At 38.4% G+C, this 22,908-nt stretch overlaps 1 protein-coding gene across 2 annotated transcripts in view; it reads left to right on the top strand.

Annotated features, from left to right (window-relative positions):
• Window positions 1-22,908, top strand: part of LOC138757984 (5'-3' DNA helicase ZGRF1-like) — a 148,338-nt gene that overhangs the window by 46,462 nt on the left and 78,968 nt on the right. For both annotated transcript variants that reach the window (XM_069926200.1, XM_069926199.1), the window contains 4 exons: window positions 4,244-4,857; window positions 8,653-8,791; window positions 20,231-20,415; window positions 21,429-21,628. In XM_069926200.1, coding sequence (XP_069782301.1) covers window positions 4,244-4,857; window positions 8,653-8,791; window positions 20,231-20,415; window positions 21,429-21,628 — 1,138 coding nt within the window. The remainder of the gene's footprint in view (window positions 1-4,243; window positions 4,858-8,652; window positions 8,792-20,230; window positions 20,416-21,428; window positions 21,629-22,908) is intronic.

The raw sequence follows: 22,908 nt of genomic DNA, 5'->3' as shown, positions 1-22,908 counted from the left end.
TTCAGACAAGATGGGAAAATAAATACTTTTTCACAGAAGTTAAGAGGAAATGATTTGCAAAGAATCTGTTCACTTTAATAGATTTACACATTGCATCATAATCATTAAGGTGGACACATTCACTGAGAGTTATAGAGGAATGTTTTGTTCCTTTCTTGATCTTTTCATCCGTTCTTATTTTGCACCCAGCTTTTTATTTTGCATTGCTTTTTAAATGAGAGTTTGAAGGATTTTTATTTTATTCATTTAATTTAATTTAAGAGCAGCAGATATAGAAATGCCTACTGTAATATGTGAGCACATCAATTAAAAAAAAACATATAGCACAGTAACTGGCATTTTGTCCCTCAAGCCTGTTCCGCCCAATTTACACCCAGTTGACCTATTCTCCAGGTATGTTTCAAACAGTGGGAAGAAACTGGAGTCCCCAAGGAAAACCCACACAGACACAGGGGGAACATACAAACTCTTTACAGAGCGTGGGATTCGAACCCCGGTGCTGACGCTGTAAAGGCATTGCGCTAACTGATACACTAACCGTGCCCCAAACAGCCATAATGTCAGTAGTTAAACTGTCAGTCGTGTTGTGTAATTATTTTGATAGAAATTAATTTTTGATGGAACAGGGGGTTTTCTGGTCTAAAAACCTTTTTTTCTTTTGCAATGTAACTGGTTGAAAACTGCCAGGCTTAATATTGTTTGGCCCATTATTCCTTATATTTTTCTGGATGTAGCGGCCCTCAATCAAAAGCATTTGTGGGCGCCCCTGATCTAAGTGCAGAATTTGACACTAGTGTGTGTTTTCCCAACCTGGACACACAAACAATATTAATGAGCTGCTTGGATCATTCTGTCCATCAGGACTGGCAGCTTTTGTTGATCTGATTCCATTTATTTTTAACACCTTTTCAAAATACTCTTGACTGTTAAATATTTACTTTGGTGATATTAAACAAAGATAGCACAATAGAAATGTTATTAAGAATGCTGTATTTATTTATTTTTTTAAATTATTTCATGTGCTTTTTAAAAAAAAAACAATCATAGAGATATTTAATTTTGGGCTGGGAAGGTGACTACCTGAAAATGGAACTGATGTGACATTTTCCTAATTGTGCAAGTCTATCCCAATGCATTCAATTGGAGATGATCATCATTGTTCCCTTGATCATGTTCCATTCTGCAAATGCAGGGCAAGGGATGATTGATGGTTGTTTATCCAATGGCAGATGACCATTTGATTTATCTGAAAAGCCCACAGTCTATTATTATTATGAATTTTGTGTGGAAAAAATTCATAGGGAAACTGCAATCACCAGATATTCACTTAATATTCAGATTTTATTGAGTTTTTTTGTGACATCAAAAGCACATGAAATTTTGTCTTGGTTTCTACATTTTAATATCTTGAGTTGAAAATAAATGAGAACAGTTTGGTGAGAATGTAGGACTTTTTATAATAACTGTCACACCGATTTAATGTTAAATGATGGAATGAAGAGAGACCCCTGGTGTTTATGCTAGGTTTTAAAAAAAACTATTAGCTCACCATTCAAAGGAATTCTGAGTATCTTGATTAAAAACCATTTCTTTACAAAAATCAAAATGGAGCAAAACAATAACAATAATGTGAGCCAAAAGATTTAAGTATTAGTGGGGAAGTGAGGAAAAAAATGATTTCACTCAGAGGATGGCAAAGGCAGAAACTCTAATCAAATTTAAATTTTACTTTAATGTGCACTTCACGAGTTGTGACTTAGAGGGCTACAGATTTGGTGTTATAAATGTAAAAGTTCATTTGTAGCCAGGACAGACCAGCAAGGCCTATTAATCTCCCTATATCATAAGTTTCCAAGAAATAAAGATTGACATTTTCACACACACTTAAGTAACTGCATTGATATGTTGGGCGGTTGTTGTTAGACTTTGGTAAGGATTTTTCTAACGCTAGGAGAGAGAAACCTAATTAGGGATATTTGAAATGGATGTTATGGACGCAAGGGGCTCAGATTTGGGTAATGGCAGAATCATGAACTTCAGGTGGAAAAGGAAATTGAGATTCAGTGCGAGGATTCAAGGATAGAGACAGGGATTTTGAGTAGTAAAATGATGAGGTGTTGATTACAACAGTTTGTCAAGAGACAGTGTAATTTATAATGCCAATTTTCCAGAAGGGAGTTTGGGAGATTACTAGTTTGATAGATTAAGATGAGTAATGGGAAAGAAATTTGTCTTGTTCTGAACTGGAATGGAGGAGTATATTGGCTAAGTATGGGAGGTGAGGAGAGCAGCAAAAGGAATTGATAAAAAACACACCAATGCTAGAGAAACTCAGCAGGTCAAACAGTGCCTTTATGTAGCAAAGGTAAAGGTACATCTCCAACATTTCGGGCTTGAGCCCTTCATCAAGGTGTGGGGGAACATGAGAGATGTCTGAACAAAAGGGGGAAGAGGGGTGGTGAAGGTGGGAGATGATAGGTGGGGGGGGGGGGGGGAAGAAGGACCACAGGAAGGAGGGGAAAGGAAGTAGGAACTGGAATGACTAGTTAAAGGTGGGGGGGGGGGGGAGAAAGGCAAGCTGATTAGTGGAAAGGAGTGAACTCCATGTTCATGCCCTGGGATTGGAGAGTACCCAGACGAAAAATGAGGTGTTGTTCCTCTAATCTGCAGGTGGTCAGGGTGGGGTAGTGTGACAGACCATGGACAGATATATGAGCCTGAGAGTGTGACTCAGAATTGAAATGGTTGGCTATGGGGAGGTCGCTTTTGTTGCGGATGGAGAGGAGGTGCTGGGCGAGGTGATCTCCTAATCTGTGATTGGTCTCTCCAATGTGGAAAAGGCCACAGAGGGTGCACCGGATGCAGTAAATGAATTCTTTGGAGGTACAGGTGAAGTGTTGCTTCAGCTGAAAGGTCTGTTTGGGACCTCGGAATGTGGTGAGGGAGAAAGTGTGGGTGCAGGTATTACAAGGTGGAAGGTGTTGGGGTCGGGAGCAAAGAGTGCACAAGAGTGTCACGGAGGGAGCGGTCCCTATGGAAGGCTGAGAGGGGAGGAGAAGGAAAAATATGTCTGTTGGTTGGGTCTTGTAGTACGTACTTACCTGTAGAAATTCCAGCAGATAATGTGTGGATGTGGAGGCTGGTGGGGTGGTAGGTGAGGACCAGGGGGATTCTGTGTTTATTGTTTCTAGGGGCAGGGGAAGCTAGGGCAGATGAGCAGGGAATGGAGGAAATGTGGGTGAGAGCCAAGATAATAGTGGTGGAGGGGAAGCCACGTTTGTGGAAGAACGCAGAGATTTCAAAGACTCTGGACTGGAAGTCCTCATCTTGGGAGCAGATGCGGCAGAGGTGGAGAAATTGCGAGAAGGGATGGAGATCTTGGAGGGGACAGGGTGTGAGGATGTGTAGTCTAGGTAGTTGTGGGATTTAGAGGGTTTGTGATAAATGTCAGTGGAGAGTCTGTCTCCTGAGATGGAGACTGAGAAATCTAGAAAAGGGAGTGTGTCATTGGAGATGGACCTGATAAGTTTGAAGTCAGGGTGGAAATTGGCTGCGAAATTGATGTAATTGATAAGCTCATCGTGGGTGGAGGAACAACAACTAATTTTTTGTGTGGGCACTCTCCAACCCCAGGGCATGAACTGCATTCCACTCTTCAGCTTGCTTTCCTTTCCCTCCCCCACCCCCCCTTCCTGCCCCCTTTAACTAGTCATACCAGTTCCTATTTTCTTTCTTCTTTCTCTCTCCACCTAGCCTAGACATCTTCCCCCTCTTCCTGCGGTCCTCTCGCCCCCCCCATCATCTCCCACCCTTACCACCCCCTTATCCCTCTTTTGTTCGGACATCTCTCATGTTCCCCCACACTTTGATGAAGGACTCAAGCCCAAAATGTTGGTGACCTTTGCTATATAAAGGCATTGTTTGACCTGCTTAGTTTCTCCAGCATTGGAGTGGTTTTTCACTGAATCGTGGTGTCAACAGAATCCTGTGTTTTATCAGCAAAAGGAATTGAGTACTGTATATGATTTATAACTTGGTGACATGGTATTCAAGAGTTCCTGGTGCATTGTATGAAGGTAAGGGAAGAGGATAATGATGAAGACATGGGTTATGGAAAGAAATAAATAGTGAGTAATTATGCAAGAATTATTTTACGTATCTAGTCAGTGACAGATATTAACGATATTCACATTGTATAATGTCCCTGTAGGTTACCTTATTTCCACATTCTTATGCTTTGCAGGTAATGAAAGAGCAGATAGTTTATTGAAGGATGAAGAGTCGAGAATTCAATCAGTTTTAAGACTAAGAAGTCCACTTGTTACTTTGCCAGCTACAGATAAGTGCATCAACCAGGCTCTTCCTTCTAACTTTGCTAAACTTTCAAGTGTTGAACCCAACCCTCAGTGGTCAACTATTTATTCAGTGAACAGTCAACGAGAAGGTTTGTGTGAATCTTCAGAAAAGAGGCTCTGGTCTCAAAACTGTAATATTTCTGAATGCACTGATGCACAAATCCAAGAATATTCAAAGCCAATGGATCTTAATTCAGCATTAAGGCCTAGCAAATGGTTGAAGTATCAAATTTCAGCACCAACCAATCCAACTTTTCTGAATCATGATGTCTATAGTGAAGAGGATCCTGTGTATGAGAAAGGATTTGAAAAAATGCTTAAGATGCAGGAAAATATAAAAGATTCCTCTTCAGTTCAGTTAATAAAAGACAAACTGGTCAAACAGCATGGAAATATATTTGTAGTAAATGAAACCTGTTCTACACCAAACATCAGTTCCACGTATAAAGGATATAGTGCACTAAGCAAAACAAATCATGTTCTCAGCAGGAAAGATTCAAACGTAAGTGATAATGTTTGATATCTCTGTAACATTTTTACTTAAGGAGTTCTTCAGTGGATTGGATACAACTTCCTCATCCTGTAATAATCTGTTACAGTAATTTTATTCTTATTTGTATCGTTATTTGACTTTATTTTTCTGACATTCTTTGTATTATTCCCCTCTTTCTTTATAGTTCTATATCCTCTGGTCAATATGTTCTTGAATGAATCTAACGAATTGTTGCATCTGCATTTTGTAAAGATGCACAGTAGATTTTGTGTATTTAAAAAAAAATCTTTTTTATTGTGTATGGGATTTTTGGCGAAGAAATGTGAAGATTGAATGAATGAAGATTGTTGGTTTTGTTATAATCTACAATAATATAGAAGAGAGTTTTCGGAGGCAAATTTGGGGAAAGTTAGTACATTGGAGAACTCCAGTCCTCTTACAATATGAGCAGTAAGGCAACAAGAGCACAGATCTGGGCATGGTTAAGGTCCAAGAAAAGGAAGACCACAATAAATGAGAGCAAGACATGAGCTTGAAAATACACGCAAGAAATAGAAGGAGAAACTCCTTCAGCAATACCATAACTGATTCTTTATCTCAATGCCATTTTCCTGCCCGAAGCCCATTATCAATGATTCCTTTCGTATCTAACAATCAGTTAATCTCTGTCAGAATGTTCAGATTTTGCTACGGGCCCTTCTATTCCATGGGCTTCAGAGTCTCATCAAATATACTTTTTCTTAGCCAGTCTTTTATTCTCTAGTCCAATTTTTCTTGTCCTTTCCTGTTGACTATTTTTATCTACAAGTGCTCCACAGATATTTCCAAAACAATTTTAAAATTTGTATCTTGTTCACCATTCATTATTAGTCCAGCCTAGGCAGGAGAAAATAAAATTGATGATCTCGGGGCAAGGCTGCTTTATCAGAGACAGGTGAGACAAATCTCAGTTGTCTGCTTCACCAAGACCGGGCCAATGGGGAACACAACGGATGCCACGATCCGACCAGAGGGGGTTTCACCATTCACAGACTGGATTGGAACTCAAATTCTGGCAGAGTAGGCTGTGTATGCTTTTTAGTTAATTACTGCTGGTGCACTGACATTGGGATTATGTCAACCTCCTGCTCCACTGCCTTAGAGCAAATCTCGATTAAGCACCTCTATCTACCTCAAGAGTTCTAGTCAGTGATTCTCACTGGCAGAACTACCTGATGTGGTCAGTAAACCAGAGACAGCCCATCTCGATGCACTACAAATCATAGTCGGTGACTTTAACCGGGCCTGTCTCAAGAAAACTCTATCCAATTACCATCAGCACGTAGCCTGCTATACCAGAGATGTTAGCACCCTTGATCATTGCTACACCAAGATAAGGAAGACTCTTTATTGACTGCAGTTTGGCATTCGCCACCATCATACACTTAAGACTAGCTATCAAACCTGAGTCTCAATGCCCCACTGCATAATTAGATCTTGGATTTCCTCACCACAAGATCAAAATCAATGTGGATTGGTAAGTACATCTCCTTTGCAATCACCATCAGTACTGGAGAACCACAGGGCTTCATTCTTAGCCCCTTGCTTTATTCTTTCTTCTTTGGCTTGGCTTCGCGGACGAAGATTTATGGAGGGGGTAAATGTCCACGTCAGCTGCAGGCTCGTTTGTGGCTGACAAGTCCGATGCGGGACAGGCAGACACGGTTGCAGTGGTTGCAGGGGAAAATTGGTTGGTTGGGGTTGGGTGTTGGGTTTTTCCTCCTTTGCCTTTTGTCAGTGAGGTGGGCTCTGCGGTCTTCTTCAAAGGAGGTTGCTGCCCGCCAAACTGTGAGGCGCCAAGGTGCACGGTTTGAGGCGATATAAGCCCACTGGCGGTGGTCAATGTGGCAGACACCAAGAGATTTCTTTAGGCAGTCCTTGTACCTTTTCTTTGGTGCACCTCTGACACGGTGGCCAGTGGAGAGCTCGCCATATAACACGATCTTGGGAAGGCGATGGTCCTCCATTCTGGAGACGTGACCCACCCAGCGCAGCTGGATCTTCAGCAGCGTGGACTCGATGCTGTTGCCCTCTGCCATCTCGAGTACTTCGACGTTAGGGATGAAAGCGCTCCAATGAATGTTGAGGATGGAGCGGAGACAACGCTGGTGGAAGCGTTCTAGGAGCCGTAGGTGATGCCGGTAGAGGACCCATGATTCGGAGCCGAACAGGGGTATGACAACGGCTCTGTATACGCTTATCTTTGTGAGGTTTTTCAGTTGGTTGTTTTTCCAGACTCTTTTGTGTAGTCTTCCAAAGGCGCTATTTGCCTTGGCGAGTCTGTTGTCTATCTCATTGTCGATCCTTGCATCTGATGAAATGGTGCAGCCGAGATAGGTAAACTGGTTGACCGTTTTGAGTTTTGTGTGCCCGATGGAGATGTAGGGGGGCTGGTAGTCATGGTGGGGTGCTGACTGATGGAGGACCTCAGTTTTCTTGAGGCTGACTTCCAGGCCAAATATTTTGGCAGTTTCCGCAAAACAGGACATCAATCGCTGAAGAGCTGGCTCTGAATGGGCAACTAAAGCGGCATCGTCTGCAAAGAGTAGTTCACGGACAAGTTTCTCTTGTGTCTTGGTGTGAGCTTGCAGGCGCCTCAGATTGAAGAGACTGCCATCCGTGCGGTACCGGATGTAAACAGCGTCTTCATTGTTGAGGTCTTTCATGGCTTGGTTCAGCATCATGCTGAAGAAGATTGAAAAGAGGGTTGGTGCGAGAACACAGCCTTGCTTCACGCCATTGTTAATGGAGAAGGGTTCAGAGAGCTCATTGCTGTATCTGACCCGACCTTGTTGGTTTTCGGGCAGTTGGATAATCATGTTGAGGAACTTTGGGGGACATCCGATGCACTCTAGTATTTGCCAAAGCCCTTTCCTGCTCACGGTGTCGAAGGCTTTGGTGAGGTCAACAAAGGTGATGTAGAGTCCTTTGTTTTGTTCTCTGCACTTTTCTTGGAGCTGTCTGAGGGCAAAGACCATGTCAGTAGTTCCTCTGTTTGCGCGAAAGCCGCACTGTGATTCTGGGAGAATATTCTCGGTGACACTAGGTATTATTCTATTTAGGAGGTCCCCCCAGAGGTCTGGAAGGCTGGCGGCAAAACTCTGCATGCCAAACTGCATGAGTTTTTCAAGCTTTGTTGGGACCAAGGAAAACTGCCTCAGGACCTTCGTGATGCCACCATCATCACCCTGTACAAAAACAAAGGCGAGAAATCAGACTGCTCAAACTACAGGGGAATCACGCTGCTCTCCATTGCAGGCAAAATCTTCGCTAGGATTCTCCTCCTTTATTCTTTACACCTATGATGTGTGGCTTGGTGCAACAGTAACACTGTCTTCAAATTTGCTGATAATAGTCAGCTCTAGTGGGTTGTATAAAAGGGAGCCATGAGTCATCATACAGGAGGGAGATTTGAAAACTTGGCTGAATAGTGTACTAACAGCAACCTCTCAATCAAAATCACCAAAACCAAAGAGCTGATTGAGGTATACAATCCAGTGATCATTGGCGGATCAGAGGTGGAGGAGGTGAGCACATTTCAGAGGACCTTTCTTTCATTCAACACATGAATGGCATTGTGAAGAAAGCATTGAGTGCAAGGTGCGCCATTCAACCAAGTTTCCAATCTCCCTCCTGTATGTTGATTCATCACTTTTCTTTATACACTGTGATCATGAGCATGTTAAAAAGGACATTCTAGGCATTTCAGGAAAAAAATACACAGTGATTTCATTCTGAATGTTGTGTTGTCTTTTTTTCATGCAGAGTGCCTCACTGACAGAATTGAACTTCCCTAGAGCTGAAAGAGCACAAGGAACAAAAACTCTTAAGAGACAAGTAATCATCCCAGTTACCTTCCTCAGTCCTGCACATTACAAAGAAGTCTTCACATCAGTTATAACAGGTATTTTTTTTTGTAGACTAAAGAAATCCAAGGATACAAAACTGGGATTAAAAATATAGAGTTAGAAAACTGCCAAGATTGTACTGAATAGCAAATCAGGTTTGCAAGACCTTATTTCCTTCACTTGCATTTCTTATGATCCTAAATTACATGGGAAACTCCAAATGTAGTAATGAAAAGTTATTTGTAGTCAAGTACTATCACTTGATAAAAGAGTGCTGTGATTATCAAACTTAACAGTGATAATTTATAATTACAAATTAAATATAATTTGGCAATCTCTAGATGCCATTTTAAGTAAATTTGGAGCCTCATTTACAAGGACCAATTGCTAGCTGAAGGAACAGAAACATAGGGGTTTACTTTTTAAGCTAATAATTCACAACTAGGGTATTTAAATTCAGTTTAAAAAAAAAAAAAAAAATCTGGATTGAAACGTAAGTACGATGACCACAAAACCACCAAATCCTTTACGGAAGGAAATCTGCCATTCTTTTCTGGGGTTTTTAATGTTGTTATGAGCCCAAAGGACCCCAAAACCCAGCAGTAATAGATATTCACCACGACAAATGGTTACTTAAACAAAAGTTGTTTTTAATTAACTTTAAACATGAAAACAGAATCAAACTTTAACTTATCTCTATTAACTTAACTAAACCCAACTTAACCCCCTTCTAATTCTAAGCACACGTGTATGATGTGTGTGTAAATTTAAGAAAAGTTCTTTGGCTCACAGTTCAATCTCACTTCTCATTCTTCCAAGTTCACTGGTGCAGACAATTCTTATACTGTGCACAGAATTTAACATGTATAAAGTTCACCAGTGTTTGGTGCTCAAAAAGTAAATGTTTACCGCTCAGGAAGGTTCTCATAGGGTTTGCAGAGAGAGAATTGTTGCTCCGGGATTTCCACATTAGTCACCTCAATGTCATGCTGATAAAACTTGCCCCATCAGGGTTCTCCAGATGATAACCTCTTTCTTTCAGGATATCACAGAGTTCCTTTCTGTTCCCCTTATTCCAAGAGAAACATCAGACAGATAGCACTTCCAGTCATCTGCCACTCTGGAGCTTTCTGTTTCAATTCCAACAAGCTTTCCCTGCTTGTTTCAGCTGTAACTGTTCAGTCTCTCTCTTCATCTTCCAACTGCTAAAAAGCCCATGTGACTCTCTCACTTACCACAAAATCCCCACCTTCTCCAGCAAACAATAAGAGTTAGTCTCCTGCTCCCATCTGTTGTCTTAGGTAAACAAAACTTCTCATTGACCTTAGAGTGAGCACCTTGCAGAAAGGTCAGAAGCCTTGTAAAAATGTTTAACACAGAGTACCTGTCACCAGTCGATTCACAGTGAATCAGTAGCAGTTAGACAATAAAAATGTAAATCTATACTGTGTCAATTATGGGCTATGACATTTGGCCTCAGTAACAATAGAGAAGGTGGAAAAACTCCAGTCGGCAATCACAGTCCTCATTGGAATCCAGTTAATGAGGTGCTGTTTCAGGAAGGGATGCTAACAAGATGTATTATGTTCATAAAAATGATCACGATTGATATGTATGTGGGTAAAGACAAAAATAGACTGAGGGATGAAGACGGGTAATGAGAGTAAAAATGATCATGATTGATATGTATGCGGGTAAAGAGGTATAAAAGTGAATAGAGACAATGTGCATATGTGAATGTATCTGTACTTAGAGGAAAATATAGATAGTATAGACAAGAATTAATAAGGGAAGGTAATGGAATAGAGAGAATAAGGAGGGAATTAAAAGAGTGACCTTTGTGACATATGAAAAGTGAAATCTTTTCTTGGGGGGGGCGGGGTGGGGGAAAATAGCGGTCACTGCAAAATCAGTTGACGCTTGCGAGTGGATTCGCAAATCCAAATGGAGAGGGGAGATGTGGTTGTCCGACAAGGGATAAAGGACAACTCAGGAGGGGAAGGGGAGATTGGGGATAAATAAGATAGAAATAGGAGAATAAGGAAAATGTTGGATGTTGTAGGAATGTTGTCTTATAAAGAGTTGAAAATAAGAAAACAGAAATGGAAAAGGAGGAAAGGTAATGATGGAAAAACGGAAAGAGAAGATAAACAAAATATAAAAGGGCTACGCTGAACTATATGACTTTAAATATTAATGGAATACATAACCAAATTAGAAAAAAATAACATATAGGTTAAGAAATAATATTGAAATATTCGAACAAGTATGGGAGCCTTACATTAAATACAATAGCGAAAACCTACCGGGGACAAACATTACCTAAGTTGATGGAAGGAGAAGGAAAGAAAAGAATGGACTCAGTAGAATTTCTGGTGTATTTTTGTTGAATGACAACATTGTCTGACTGGCTTAATGCAACCTAGATTGTATACCTAAAATGGATGAGAGGGGGGGTGGTTGGGGGGGTGGCTTGGGAGGAGGGAGGGGGGGGGAGAAAAAGTCACTGTAGATGTGTGAAAAAGAAATAGTGTATATCATGGCTAATGTGATTTATGGTGTGAAAAATAAAAAATTAAAAAAAAAGATGTATTATGTTCATTATCCTCACCATTCCAAGAAATGTGCAGAATAGCAGCAGCGATTAAAAGTAGTTTTTTTCTCAACCTTACCAAAACCTTTGATTATGTCATTGGAGAAGGACTGTTTAGAATTCTTCTCAGTTAAATGGATCTGGTTTTTTTTAACTTATTCTACAAATATTCTATTCAACAAGTACAATCCCTCTTCTACTGAGATCAAGCAAGGCTTTGTTACTGTTCCAACTCTTTACAATCTTTCTCATTTCCTAGGCATGTTTATCCTTCTTCATTTAACAAGATTAAACTGTCCAAAACTCCACTTCAGGCAACAAATCAACCAACATCAACAGATTTTGAAAGATAAAACCAAAGTTGGTGTGTCGGTGGGAAATGCAAATAGTGTGCTACTGTCAGTATGTTTTGGTCCCTTATTTTTGCCACAGTAACCACTTTTGGTAAAGCATTTCATATTTGAATGCTTTTTATCTTTGCTGTACCATTCTCAAATATCAAGCATTCAAGTTATGCCCCAAGTTAGCAACAATAGAGGACACAATACAAAAGAGTTAAATTTTAACTCTATATTTATTAATAACTACTAACAATACGATATTTTGCCCAAATTAACTCCACTATATGCCTCTAATAGTAACTATACAGAGATTATTTATTAAAAAGTGTGTATGTGGGGGGAAAAAATCCAAACCTTTTCAATCTGTGCTCGTGAGTCAAAAGGAAAAAAAAATCCCCAAAAGCCCTAGTCATTCTGGTCAAGTAAGTCAGACCAAAAGCACAGTCCACAGAATTCACTCTCAAAGTTCAATGTTCAAATTCAGTTCTTCAACTGATAGCAAACAGACTCCATATTAACATTGGAGAGAACAGCCACTTCAGCCTGAGCCTTTAAGCGTGCAGATGTTGTACTAGTTCCAGAAGAACTTTGTTTGCTTCTCCTGCTTCCAGCATTTGACCCAATGTCATGTGGTTGAATTTCATCTTGCATATCAGATGTTTCCTCAATATTTGACTCTTTCTCGGGGGAGTCACGTGATGGAGTAGTGGCTGGTCGGGAAAACCAGCCCTCTCCAGGAAAATAGAAAAAAAAGTCAGGAAAAAGCAAAGCATAACAGAAATAAAGTACAAGAAATAGAAGATAAAGATACAGAGAAGAGAAAGAAGATGGCTTCCAAGAAGGAGAAAGTAAGAACAGCTGGAAAAAAAGAAGTAGAAAAAGTCACCGGAGAAGAAGGAAGAAGGCCTTACCTGCAGGAAGGAACAGGACGCTGTGGTGATGAGGAGCACCCGACCCTCGAGGTCAGTACCTGCCCTGCAGAGTCGCGACCCACCAGCCGGTACAATACAAAAATGGCTCTTGGAGCCAAACAAAAATGCGCAGTGCGGAATCAGAGGAGAAAGAGGACACCGGCAGGAGGGAGGCTCAGCAGAGGACCGGGTTGTCATAGACCAAGCAGCTGAGAGACGCCTGACACCAGGGCTCTCAGCTGGAGGATAAGGAAAACAGCAGAAAAGGGTGCGACGAAACAGACGTGGAAGACAGACGGAGGAAAGATCAACAAGAAGACCAACGTCAAGAGGCACAACAGACGAGCAGCACAAGAGGGGAGGAACAGCAACAAGAGGCCCAGCAAAGAGATGCAAGTAGCTCATCAGGAATAACAGACGAGACACAGACACAAAGAAGAGAAGAAGACACAAACACAGATACAGACACAGAAGAAGAGGAAGAAGACCAAGATCTTCACAGAGAAATAGAAGGTAAAACTGATGGACAGAGAAATAAAAGGTAAAACTGATGAACAGAATATAGATAAAGTCTTTTTTGAAGAACAAATGAGATCAGTAAAAGAATGGTTGTCATTAGAGTTTAATGCAATTAAAAGGAAAATGAAAAGAACAGAAGATAAAATGCAAAGGTTAGAACTGGTAATGACAGAAATAGGGAAAAGAGTAGAGAGTGTGGAAGAGCGGGAAACGGCTGTAGAAATGGAAGTGAATGACTTAAGAGAAAAATTGGAAGAAAGCGACAAAAAAATTAAAGAGACACAAGGGTTGTTATCTCAGAAAATTGAGATGTTGGAAAATTATAGTAGGCGAAACAACATAAAAATAGTGGGCCTGAAGGAAGGTGAAGAAGGCACAGACATGAAGGAATTTATAAAAGGATGGATCCCGAAGGTCCTGGGAATGACAGAAATGCAGGAAGAAATGGAAATAGAAAGGGCAAACAGAGCATTAGCTCCAAACCCACAGGCACATCAAAAACCAAGATTCATCTTAGTAAAATTCTTGAGATATACGATGAGAAAATATACTGGAACGGGCAAGGAATAAAATTAGAGAAGATCATAAACCATTGGAATACAAGGGTCAAAAAATATTTTTTTACCCAGACATAAGTTTTGAACTCTTAAAGAGGAGGAAGGAATTTAATACAGCGAAATCAATTTTTTTGGAAAAAAGGTTACAAATTCATATTAAGACATCCAGCCGTGCTTAAAATATTTATACCCAGGGAGCAAAACAGACTGTTCTCAGATCCAGAGAAAGCACAAGAATTTGCAGAACGTTTGCAGGACAGGAGAAGAGATGAAGAGATGTAACAAGAATGAAGAACGGTGATAAAGTATATATAAAGATGCAAAAACAATGTATATGTAAAGAACTAAAGAGAGAAAAGACAAGGGAAGGAAAGGAAGGGAGTAAGGGGAAAAAAAAGAGAGCTTTGTTATATGTGTTTTTAAAAAAAAAAGTGTTTTCTGGAGAGGGCAGGTTGGAGGGGGAATAACCGTCACTGCAAAATCAGTTGACGCTGCGAACAAGATCGCAACCCAAATGAAAAGGGGAGTTGTGGTTGCCCAACAAGGGGTATGGGGAAACAGAGAGGGGGGGAACTTTGGGGTTAAGGTATTAGTGGATGTGGGAACTGCGGGGGTACTTTATGTCTTAAATGTGTTGTCGTATATTAAGTGTAATAAGAGGAAACTAAGAGATTAAAATGGGGAAAAGGGGGATGGAGGTGGAAAAGAGATGTATGCAAGAACGTTTTGGGAAGAATTAAATCAGAGACTAAATAAAATTACAAAAAATAACATATCAAAAAACCCAGAGATATTTCTTTTAAGTAACATAAGTAGAGAATTTCCTCAAATTGGATAAAGAGCAAAAAAAAAAATCATTATGACAGCTTTAGCGATAGCAAAAAAATGTATAATGTCAACTTGGAAAATGGAAGAGAGCATGAGTATACAGCAATGGTACATGGAATTGAATAAATGTATTCCATTAGAAAAAAATAACATATAATTTAAAAAATAAAGTCACAATGTTTGAACAAATTTGGGAACCATATATGGAACATATCAGAGAGAGCTTGCATATGACCTCCATCCCCTAAAATGAGAATGAAAATGATAAGAAGACAAAATGACTAGATTCAGTGTGTAATGAATAGATGACACATATTTCTTGTTTGTTTTCCTTTCTGTGAAAATATTGTTTTATGGATTTATTGTATTGTATATGTTGAATATTTATGGGTATTGGAGGGGGGTGGGTAGAGGGGAGGGAGGGAAGGGGGGGGGAAATAAGGGGAGAAAAGACCACTGTGTAAATTTAATGAGATACGTTTGTACGTATTTTGGTTGATATAGTTCACAGTGTGAAAAATAAAAACTTATAAAAAATTTTTTTGACTCTTTCTCCAGTTGGTTAATTCTTTTCACTTCCAATTTGTGACACATTTTCAGCTATTTCCAAATTGCTGTCTTCACATTCTGTCGATGTCTTCTGCAGTGGTTTTACAAAGTCTTCATTCCCATCAACCAAAGCCACCTCCTCTTCTTTTGCAAGCTTCAGTCTTGCAGTGAGAACACCTTTGGCACCACTTGTATCTAGATTCTATCGTTTCAGTTCTGCTTTGAGATTCATAACCCACATGTCTTCAATACATCGAGCCTTATCAGCGACAGCCATTTTATGTGTCGCCATCCAACATCCATTGAGCTTGAGCACCAAGCACACGCAACACAAGCCAAATCAACAGTCCCCAATGGACAAGCGATAGCATGTCCAAACTCTGTTCAAACTGCTACAAATACACAAAAGGAGTCCACAACCACTTCTGATGGCTGAGATGTGCTGTTATCAACAGGCGAGTTTCCACCACAGCATGCATCAATAATATCACTGATTCTCAAAAAAATGTCTCTACCAATGTGTCTATAGGATCTTCTCTAGATTTGGAAGCTTTGGACCCCTCTCTGGCCAATGGATGCAGATTGCTTTCAGCAGCCTGCTCTCAGCATTTTTAAGATGGCCACTGTATTGGATTTAATATCACTCCAAACCAAAGAGGGATAATTTTATATCTATATTTTCTATTTTCTGTTACAATAATATTATTTGCTGACTAAAATATAGCGACTACTATCCATAAAAGCTGTTTGGAGGCTAGGGGGAGCTGTTGTTTGTGACATGTTTCAATTGATTCACCACAAAGACCAGATTAGTTAAATGGTTTATTTATTAACACACAAAAGACCTTTAGCAATTTTTTAAATGTTCTATAAATAACGATGTTCTATATGTATATGATCTATAAATAACTTAACATCCTTGTAACGATACGTGGTAATAGTCAATAAAAAAATATTTGAGCCTCACTCACCCTCTTGGGCTTTGACCGCCACTCCAGTCAGGGGACTAACAAAAACTAAGGAATCACACCCTAACCGAAGACTCGCACATGCACACAAGAAGCAACATGGCCACCTATGGTCCCCAGGGACGCTGCCTAACAAAGGTAAGTACGTGCTTTGGCCCCAACAGGCTCGATGCAGCACACAAATAAGACTGGAGAGAGACCAGACAACCCTTCTCCAGACTTGATGGAGAAGCTATCTGTTTCCCACCCATTGGTTTGGAAAGTGCTAAGGATGTTCATGTAGAGCAGTTTAATCCAATTTTGGATTCTCTCCCCAAAGTCCATTTTGGAGAGCACGTCCATTATGTATGTGAGCAATATTGGGTTGAATATCTTCTCCTGGTCTAAGCTGACCATGCAGATTTCCATCCCTATCCTGCACATAGATGATGGTATCTGAGCATTGCAAGGCAATTGCAACTTGGAGACCTAAGAAAGGAACTGGAATGTGTTTTTGAGAGTATGCTGTTAACAAACTTGTTGATAGGGTCTGAGCCACGTAGAAATGAGAACTGTTTTTTTTTTAAATTTTTTATTTTTCACACCATAAATCACAATAGCCATGATATACACTTTTTCTTTTCCACACATTTACAGTGACTTTTTCTCCCCCCCCCCTCCCTCCTCCCAAGCCACCCCCCCCACCCCCCCCTCTCATCCATTTTAGGTATACAATCTAGGTTGCATTAATTCAGTCAGACAATGTTGTCATTCAACAAAAATACACCAGAAATTCTACTGAGTCCATTCTTTTCTTTTCTTCTCCTTCCATCAACTTAATGTTTGTTCCCGGTAGGTTTTCGCTATTGTATTTAATGTAAGGCTCCCATACTTGTTCGAATATTTCAATATTATTTCTTAAACTATATGTTATATTTTCTAATGGAATACATTTATTCATTTCTATATACCATTGTTGTATTTTCAAATTATCTTCCAATTTCCAGGTTGACATAATACATTTTTTTGCTACGGCTAGGGCTATCTTGACAAATCTTTTTTGTGCATCTTCCAAGTCAATTCCAAATTCTTTATTTTTTATGTTACTTAGGAGAAAGATCTCTGGATTCTTTGGTATATTGTTTTCTGTTATTTTATTTAATATCTGATTGAGATCATCCCAAAATTTTTCTACTCTCTCACATGTCCAGATTGCATGAATTGTTGTTCCCCTTTCTTTTTTACATCGAAAACATCTATCAGATACTGTTGGGTCCCATTTATTTAACTTTTGCGGTGTAATGTATAGTCTGTGTAACCAATTATATTGTATCATACGCAGCCTCGTATTTATTGTATTTCTCATCGTTCCAGAACATAATTTCTCCCATGTTCCCTTTTTTATCTTTATATTTAAATCTTGTTCCCATTTTTGTTTAGTTTTACCATTTGTTTCCTCATTCTCCTTTTCTTGCAGTTTGATATACATATTTGTTATAAATCTTTTGATTAACATTGTATCTGTAATCACACGTTCAAGGTTACTTCCCTCTGGTAAACTCAAATTGCTTCCTAATTTATCTTTCAAGTAGGATCTCAGTTGGTAATATGCCAGCGCTGTATCTCCAGTTATATTGTACTTATCTCTCATTTGTTCAAAGGATAAGAATCTACTTCCTGAAAAACAATTTTCTATTCTTTTAATCCTTTTTTTTCCCATTTTCTAAAGGAAAGGTTGTCTATTGTAAAAGGGAGTAGCTTATTTTGCGTCAATATTAGTTTTGGTATTTGATAATTTATTTTATTTCTTTCTACATGAATCTTCTTCCATATATTGAGGAGATGGTGTAATACTGGAGAAGTTCTATGTTGTACCAATTTTTCGTCCCATTTATATAATATGTGTTCAGGTATCTTTTCCCCTATTTTATCTAATTCTAGTCTCGTCCAGTCTGGTTTTTCCCTTGTTTGATAAAAATCTGATAGGTACCTTAATTGTGCAGCTCTATAATAATTTTTGAAGTTTGGCAATTGTAAGCCTCCTTGTTTATACCATTCTGTTAATTTATCTAGTGCTATCCTCGGTTTCCCCCCTCTCCATAAAAATCTCCTTATTATTTTCTTTAACTCTTTGAAGAATTTTTCTGTCAGTTGTATTGGCAATGCCTGAAATAAGTATAGTATCCTTGGAAAAATGTTCATTTTAATACAGTTTATCCTTCCTATCAGTGTTAGTGGTAGCTCTTTCCAATGCTCTAAATCGTCCTGTAATTTTTTCATTAGTGGATTGTAATTGAGTTTATATAATTGGCCTAGATTTTTGTTTATTTGCACACCTAGGTATCTTATTGCCTGCATTTGCCATCTGAATGGGGATTCCTCCTTAAATTTTGAGAAATCCGCGTTATTCATAGGCATTGCTTCACTTTTATTTATGTTTATCTTGTATCCTGACACTTCTCCATATTCCTTCAATTTCTTATATAGTTCTTTTATTGATAGTTCTGGTTCTGTTAAGTACACTATCACATCATCCGCAAATAGACTGATTTTATATTCCCTGTCTTTTATTTTTATTCCTTTTATATTATTATCTATTCTTATCGATTCTGCTAGTGGTTCTATAGCTAGCGCAAACAATAATGGTGATAGTGGGCATCCCTGCCGCGTTGACCTGCTTAAGTTAAATTGCTTTGATACATGTCCATTTACTGTCACTTTCGCTAACAGTCCCTCATATAATGCTTTAATCCAATTAATATACTTCTCCGGTAAACTGAATTTTTGCAATACTTTGAACAAGTAATTCCATTCTACTCTGTCGAAGGCCTTCTCTGCGTCTAAAGCAACTGCTACTGCCGGTGCTTTATTTCCTTCTACTGCATGAATTAAGTTAATAAATTTACAAATATTGTCTGTTGTGCGTCTTTTTTTGATAAATCCAGTTTGGTCTAAATTTACCATTTTCGGTACCTGTTCTGCTAATCTGTTCGCTAATAGTTTAGCTATTATCTTATAATCTGTGTTTAGCAGAGATATTGGTCTATATGACGCTGGTGAGAGTGGATCTTTCCCTTGTTTTAGTATCACTGTAATTATTGCTGTTTTACATGAATCTGGTAAGTTTTGTGTCTCATCAATCTGGTTGATTACATCCAGGAGGGGCGGTATTATTAGATCTTTAAATGTTTTGTAGAATTCTATTGGGAGTCCATCCTCTCCTGGTGTCTTATTATTTGGTAAATTTTTTATTATCTCTTGTATTTCTACTGTTCCAAATGGTTCTGTTAATTTATTTTGTTCCTCTATTTGTAGTTTTGGTCGTTCAATTTTAGTCAAAAATTCATCTATTTTCCCTTCTTTCCCTTCGTTTTCAGTTCGGTATAATTGTTCATAGAATTCTCTGAAGTTTTCCTTAATTTCTTTTGGATTATATGTAATTTGTTTGTCTTTTTTCCTTGTTGCCAATACCATTTTCTTAGTTTGCTCTGTCTTAAGCTGCCATGCTAAGATTTTGTGTTTTTTCACCTAGTTCATAATATTTCTGTTTTGTCTTCATTATATTCTTCTCCACCTTATATGTTTGTAATGTTTCATATTTTATTTTTTTAACCGCCAATTCTCTTCTTTTGGTTGTATCTTCCTTTATTGCTAATTTTTTTTCTATGTTTATTATTTCCCTTTCCAACTGCTCTGTTTCCTGATTATAGTCCTTCTTCATCTTGGTTGCATAACTTATTATTTGTCCTCTAATGAATGCTTTCATTGCTTCCCATAGTATAAACTTATCTTCCACTGATTCCGTATTTACTTCAAAGTACATTTTTAATTGTTTTTCAATAAATTCTCTAAAATCCTGTCTTTTAAGTAGCATGGGGTTTAATCTCCATCTATACATTCTTGGAGGGATGTCGAAATGAGAACTGGTTGAGGAAGAATGGTTTCATCATTGTTTAAATTTGACTTCTGATCCTCGATTTAAATGTACTTCTGAAAATGTTCCTGTATATATTTTTTGAAGAGATATCACCTTGGATTCAAGAGGCTATTTTGAGTCCTGTGTTCTTTACAGTCAGAACTTATCATCAAATTGATCTAGATTTTGAATACATGGGGTGCAAAGTGTGAAAATTGATTCATATACTGATTAGTTACAATTTTATTTGTTCATCTATTTTTAATTTCCTTAGTTAATCTTTTAACAGACTAAACTCTTCACTGAAATCACGAGCTTTAAATTTGTTTTTCAGAACATTTCAACGTTTTGCTCTATGAACTGTCTCAGAAACTTCACAAAGCTTTGTCAAAAGTTGACATGTCTGAATATTCTTCAGAAATAGCATGCAAACCTAAAAAAGAGCAACATTCTGTCCCACTTTGTCAACATCAACAACCTGCAAAACTTGCTATGGTTAAAAAGGAAGGCCCAAATAAGGTAACATTTTAAGTTAACTTTTTTTCATTTAGAAGTATAATTAAATTACAGACTTTCAGCTTTGGCTTGTTGATAAAAGCAGAATTTGTCATACTTGGTTGTTACTTTGACTATCCCTGCAAAGTGTAATGTGTGGGTGTTAGATGAAGATGTGGGGGTGGGGGGGGGGGGGTACCTTTGACGTGGCAGAGGCACAAAATAGTTAGTAATACATTCAATGCTAGTTATGGTTATCAGTCCTTATGGTTAGGAGAGAATATTGGATATGTTTATTATCTAGTAGTCACAGCTTCTTCAATATTATATCTTTGCCTATGTCCAATTTTCATCATTACTGACTCCTGCCCCCTCCCTCAAGCTTGCCATGTTACTGATGTTTACTGGTCTTGGTTGTAATTAAGGAATAAGCATAAATATCTTGCTTATGGTCTGGGTATCTCACTTGAAGATAGATTTTGGTATATTACCTCGAAGCAGTGAGTATTTTACAAATGGGCACATGAGAGTTGACTCAGGTCCATTTAATGTCCAGCTGAAAACGTAAATCTAAATCATCACAGAGAGGAAAAAAATAGATGCTGCTTCATTCCTCATCTGCAGTTTCCAACTGCTGAGGGCAGATCTATCACTGTGCACTTACCTCATTCATCTCAGCACCCACTGGTAAATAAACAGCCTTTGTATCCCATTTCTGCATTCAGGATTAAGCTCAGCCAGAAAGTTGTTGAGTCATGGTTGTGCTGTTTACATTGCATTTTTTAGAGTGAGAAATTAATAAAATTATTTATTCAGAAGGATGAAAACTGATCTCAGACAATGCAAAAGTATTTTCAGGGATTGATTGTGTACTAAACTGTGAACATTTTAAATGCGCTCTCATCCACCTATGGCCTACTCTTAACATTTTCTTAAATGTGGAATGTTTTCAGTATAATTTGAACTGCTAAGTCACTGCTTTCCTTCTTCCATTTGAATATCGTTCTAAAATTTAAATTACATTTCTTTTTATTTAGGGTCGTTTGTTCTATACTTGTGATGCCTCAAAACTTGACCAGTGTAAATTTTTCAAGTGGTTAGATCATGTGCTGCCCATTGAATTGAATCAGAAAATCGAGCCTCAGTCTAAGTTGGAGTTGCCTGATGCCAAGAGTTTGGGTGCTTTTGTTAGAAGTCAGCATATTCCACTGTACTGTGGATGTCAGCTTCACGTAAGGTATGCCTTATTTCTATGATACTTGGCATCAGTGTCTCAACAATAAACTGCAGTAATTTTTATTATTGTGTGTACATCAAAACTGGTTTCTTATTAAGCTGGAGGAGGTGCAGTATTTGTCCTTCACCTCTTTCCTTCTCACCAACTTGAGCCCAAAAAGTCTTTCTTGGTGAAGCAACAATCCTTTCACTTTTATAACCTGGTGTATTTATAAATTTTAAAACCACAAAAGAAATTACAATTATTATGTAATATTAAAAATCCATTACAAATATATGTGCTATCTATAGAAACAGAAGTACTCCATACTAACAAAACTTCTTATAAAATGTGGAGACCTATGAGGAAATAAGGGAACGTCAGAATTTCATTTCAATATTTATACCAATACTTTGTAAATATGGACTCCGTATTTTATAAAATAATTATTTATCTCTTAAATTATGTGATTTTGTCAAGTGGTAGACAGCTTCAAACTTCTCCAGTTCCAAATCTATATCTGATTTCCAAGTTACTGTAATGCATTTTCTAGCTATTGCTAAAGCAATTTTAGCAAATTTCAATTTTAAATTAGATTTAACCCCTTAATTGGTGTATTGCAATTGATGTTCACGATGTGGTTGCCTCTCCATTGGAGAAACTCAATTCAGATTGGTGATTACTTTGCCAATGCACATTTTCTCTGCAGGATTTGACTCAAAACTGTCACTTTGATTTTTCATTCTGCTTCCATTCTGACTTATCTGTTGGTGCCTCCTGCACTTTTACAATGAGACCCAACATAAGCTTGAGGAATAAAGCCATGGAGCTATATAACACAGAAACCATGCCATTCTAAGTTGGCCCTGTTTGCCTGCATTTGGCTTGTATCATTTCAACTTTCCCTATCCACATGGATAGAACACATTGCAACCTTCCAGGATTTGTATCAACTTCTCTAACTTTGGGTGACTGTTTCTTTCACTCCTTATTAGTCTGTTTTCATCTTGGTTCTGGTTTTTTAACCAAAATAATCTGGTTCGCTGGGCATGTGCCAAAGCCATACTGGGCTTGTTCTAAAGCTGTGATAATAAAAACACACCACACAGACAAAGTTTCTAACTACTATTTTTACTACTACCTTTACCCAAGTAGTTTTTGCCCAGTCAGATTTTTCCTGTCCACGTTTCTACAACTGAAATTTAAATTGTTTTCTCTTTTTCCCAGTCTGATGAAGGGTCCAAGGCTTGCAACATTATCTTTTTTTCAGGCATTTTGAGTTTTCATTCAAGAATGTCATG

This window comes from Narcine bancroftii, chromosome 3 (assembly GCF_036971445.1).
Source record: "Narcine bancroftii isolate sNarBan1 chromosome 3, sNarBan1.hap1, whole genome shotgun sequence".
Classification (NCBI taxonomy): domain Eukaryota; kingdom Metazoa; phylum Chordata; class Chondrichthyes; order Torpediniformes; family Narcinidae; genus Narcine; species Narcine bancroftii.
The sequence above is the reverse complement of the archived record's forward strand: the minus strand, read 5'-3'. Positions and strand labels throughout refer to the sequence as shown.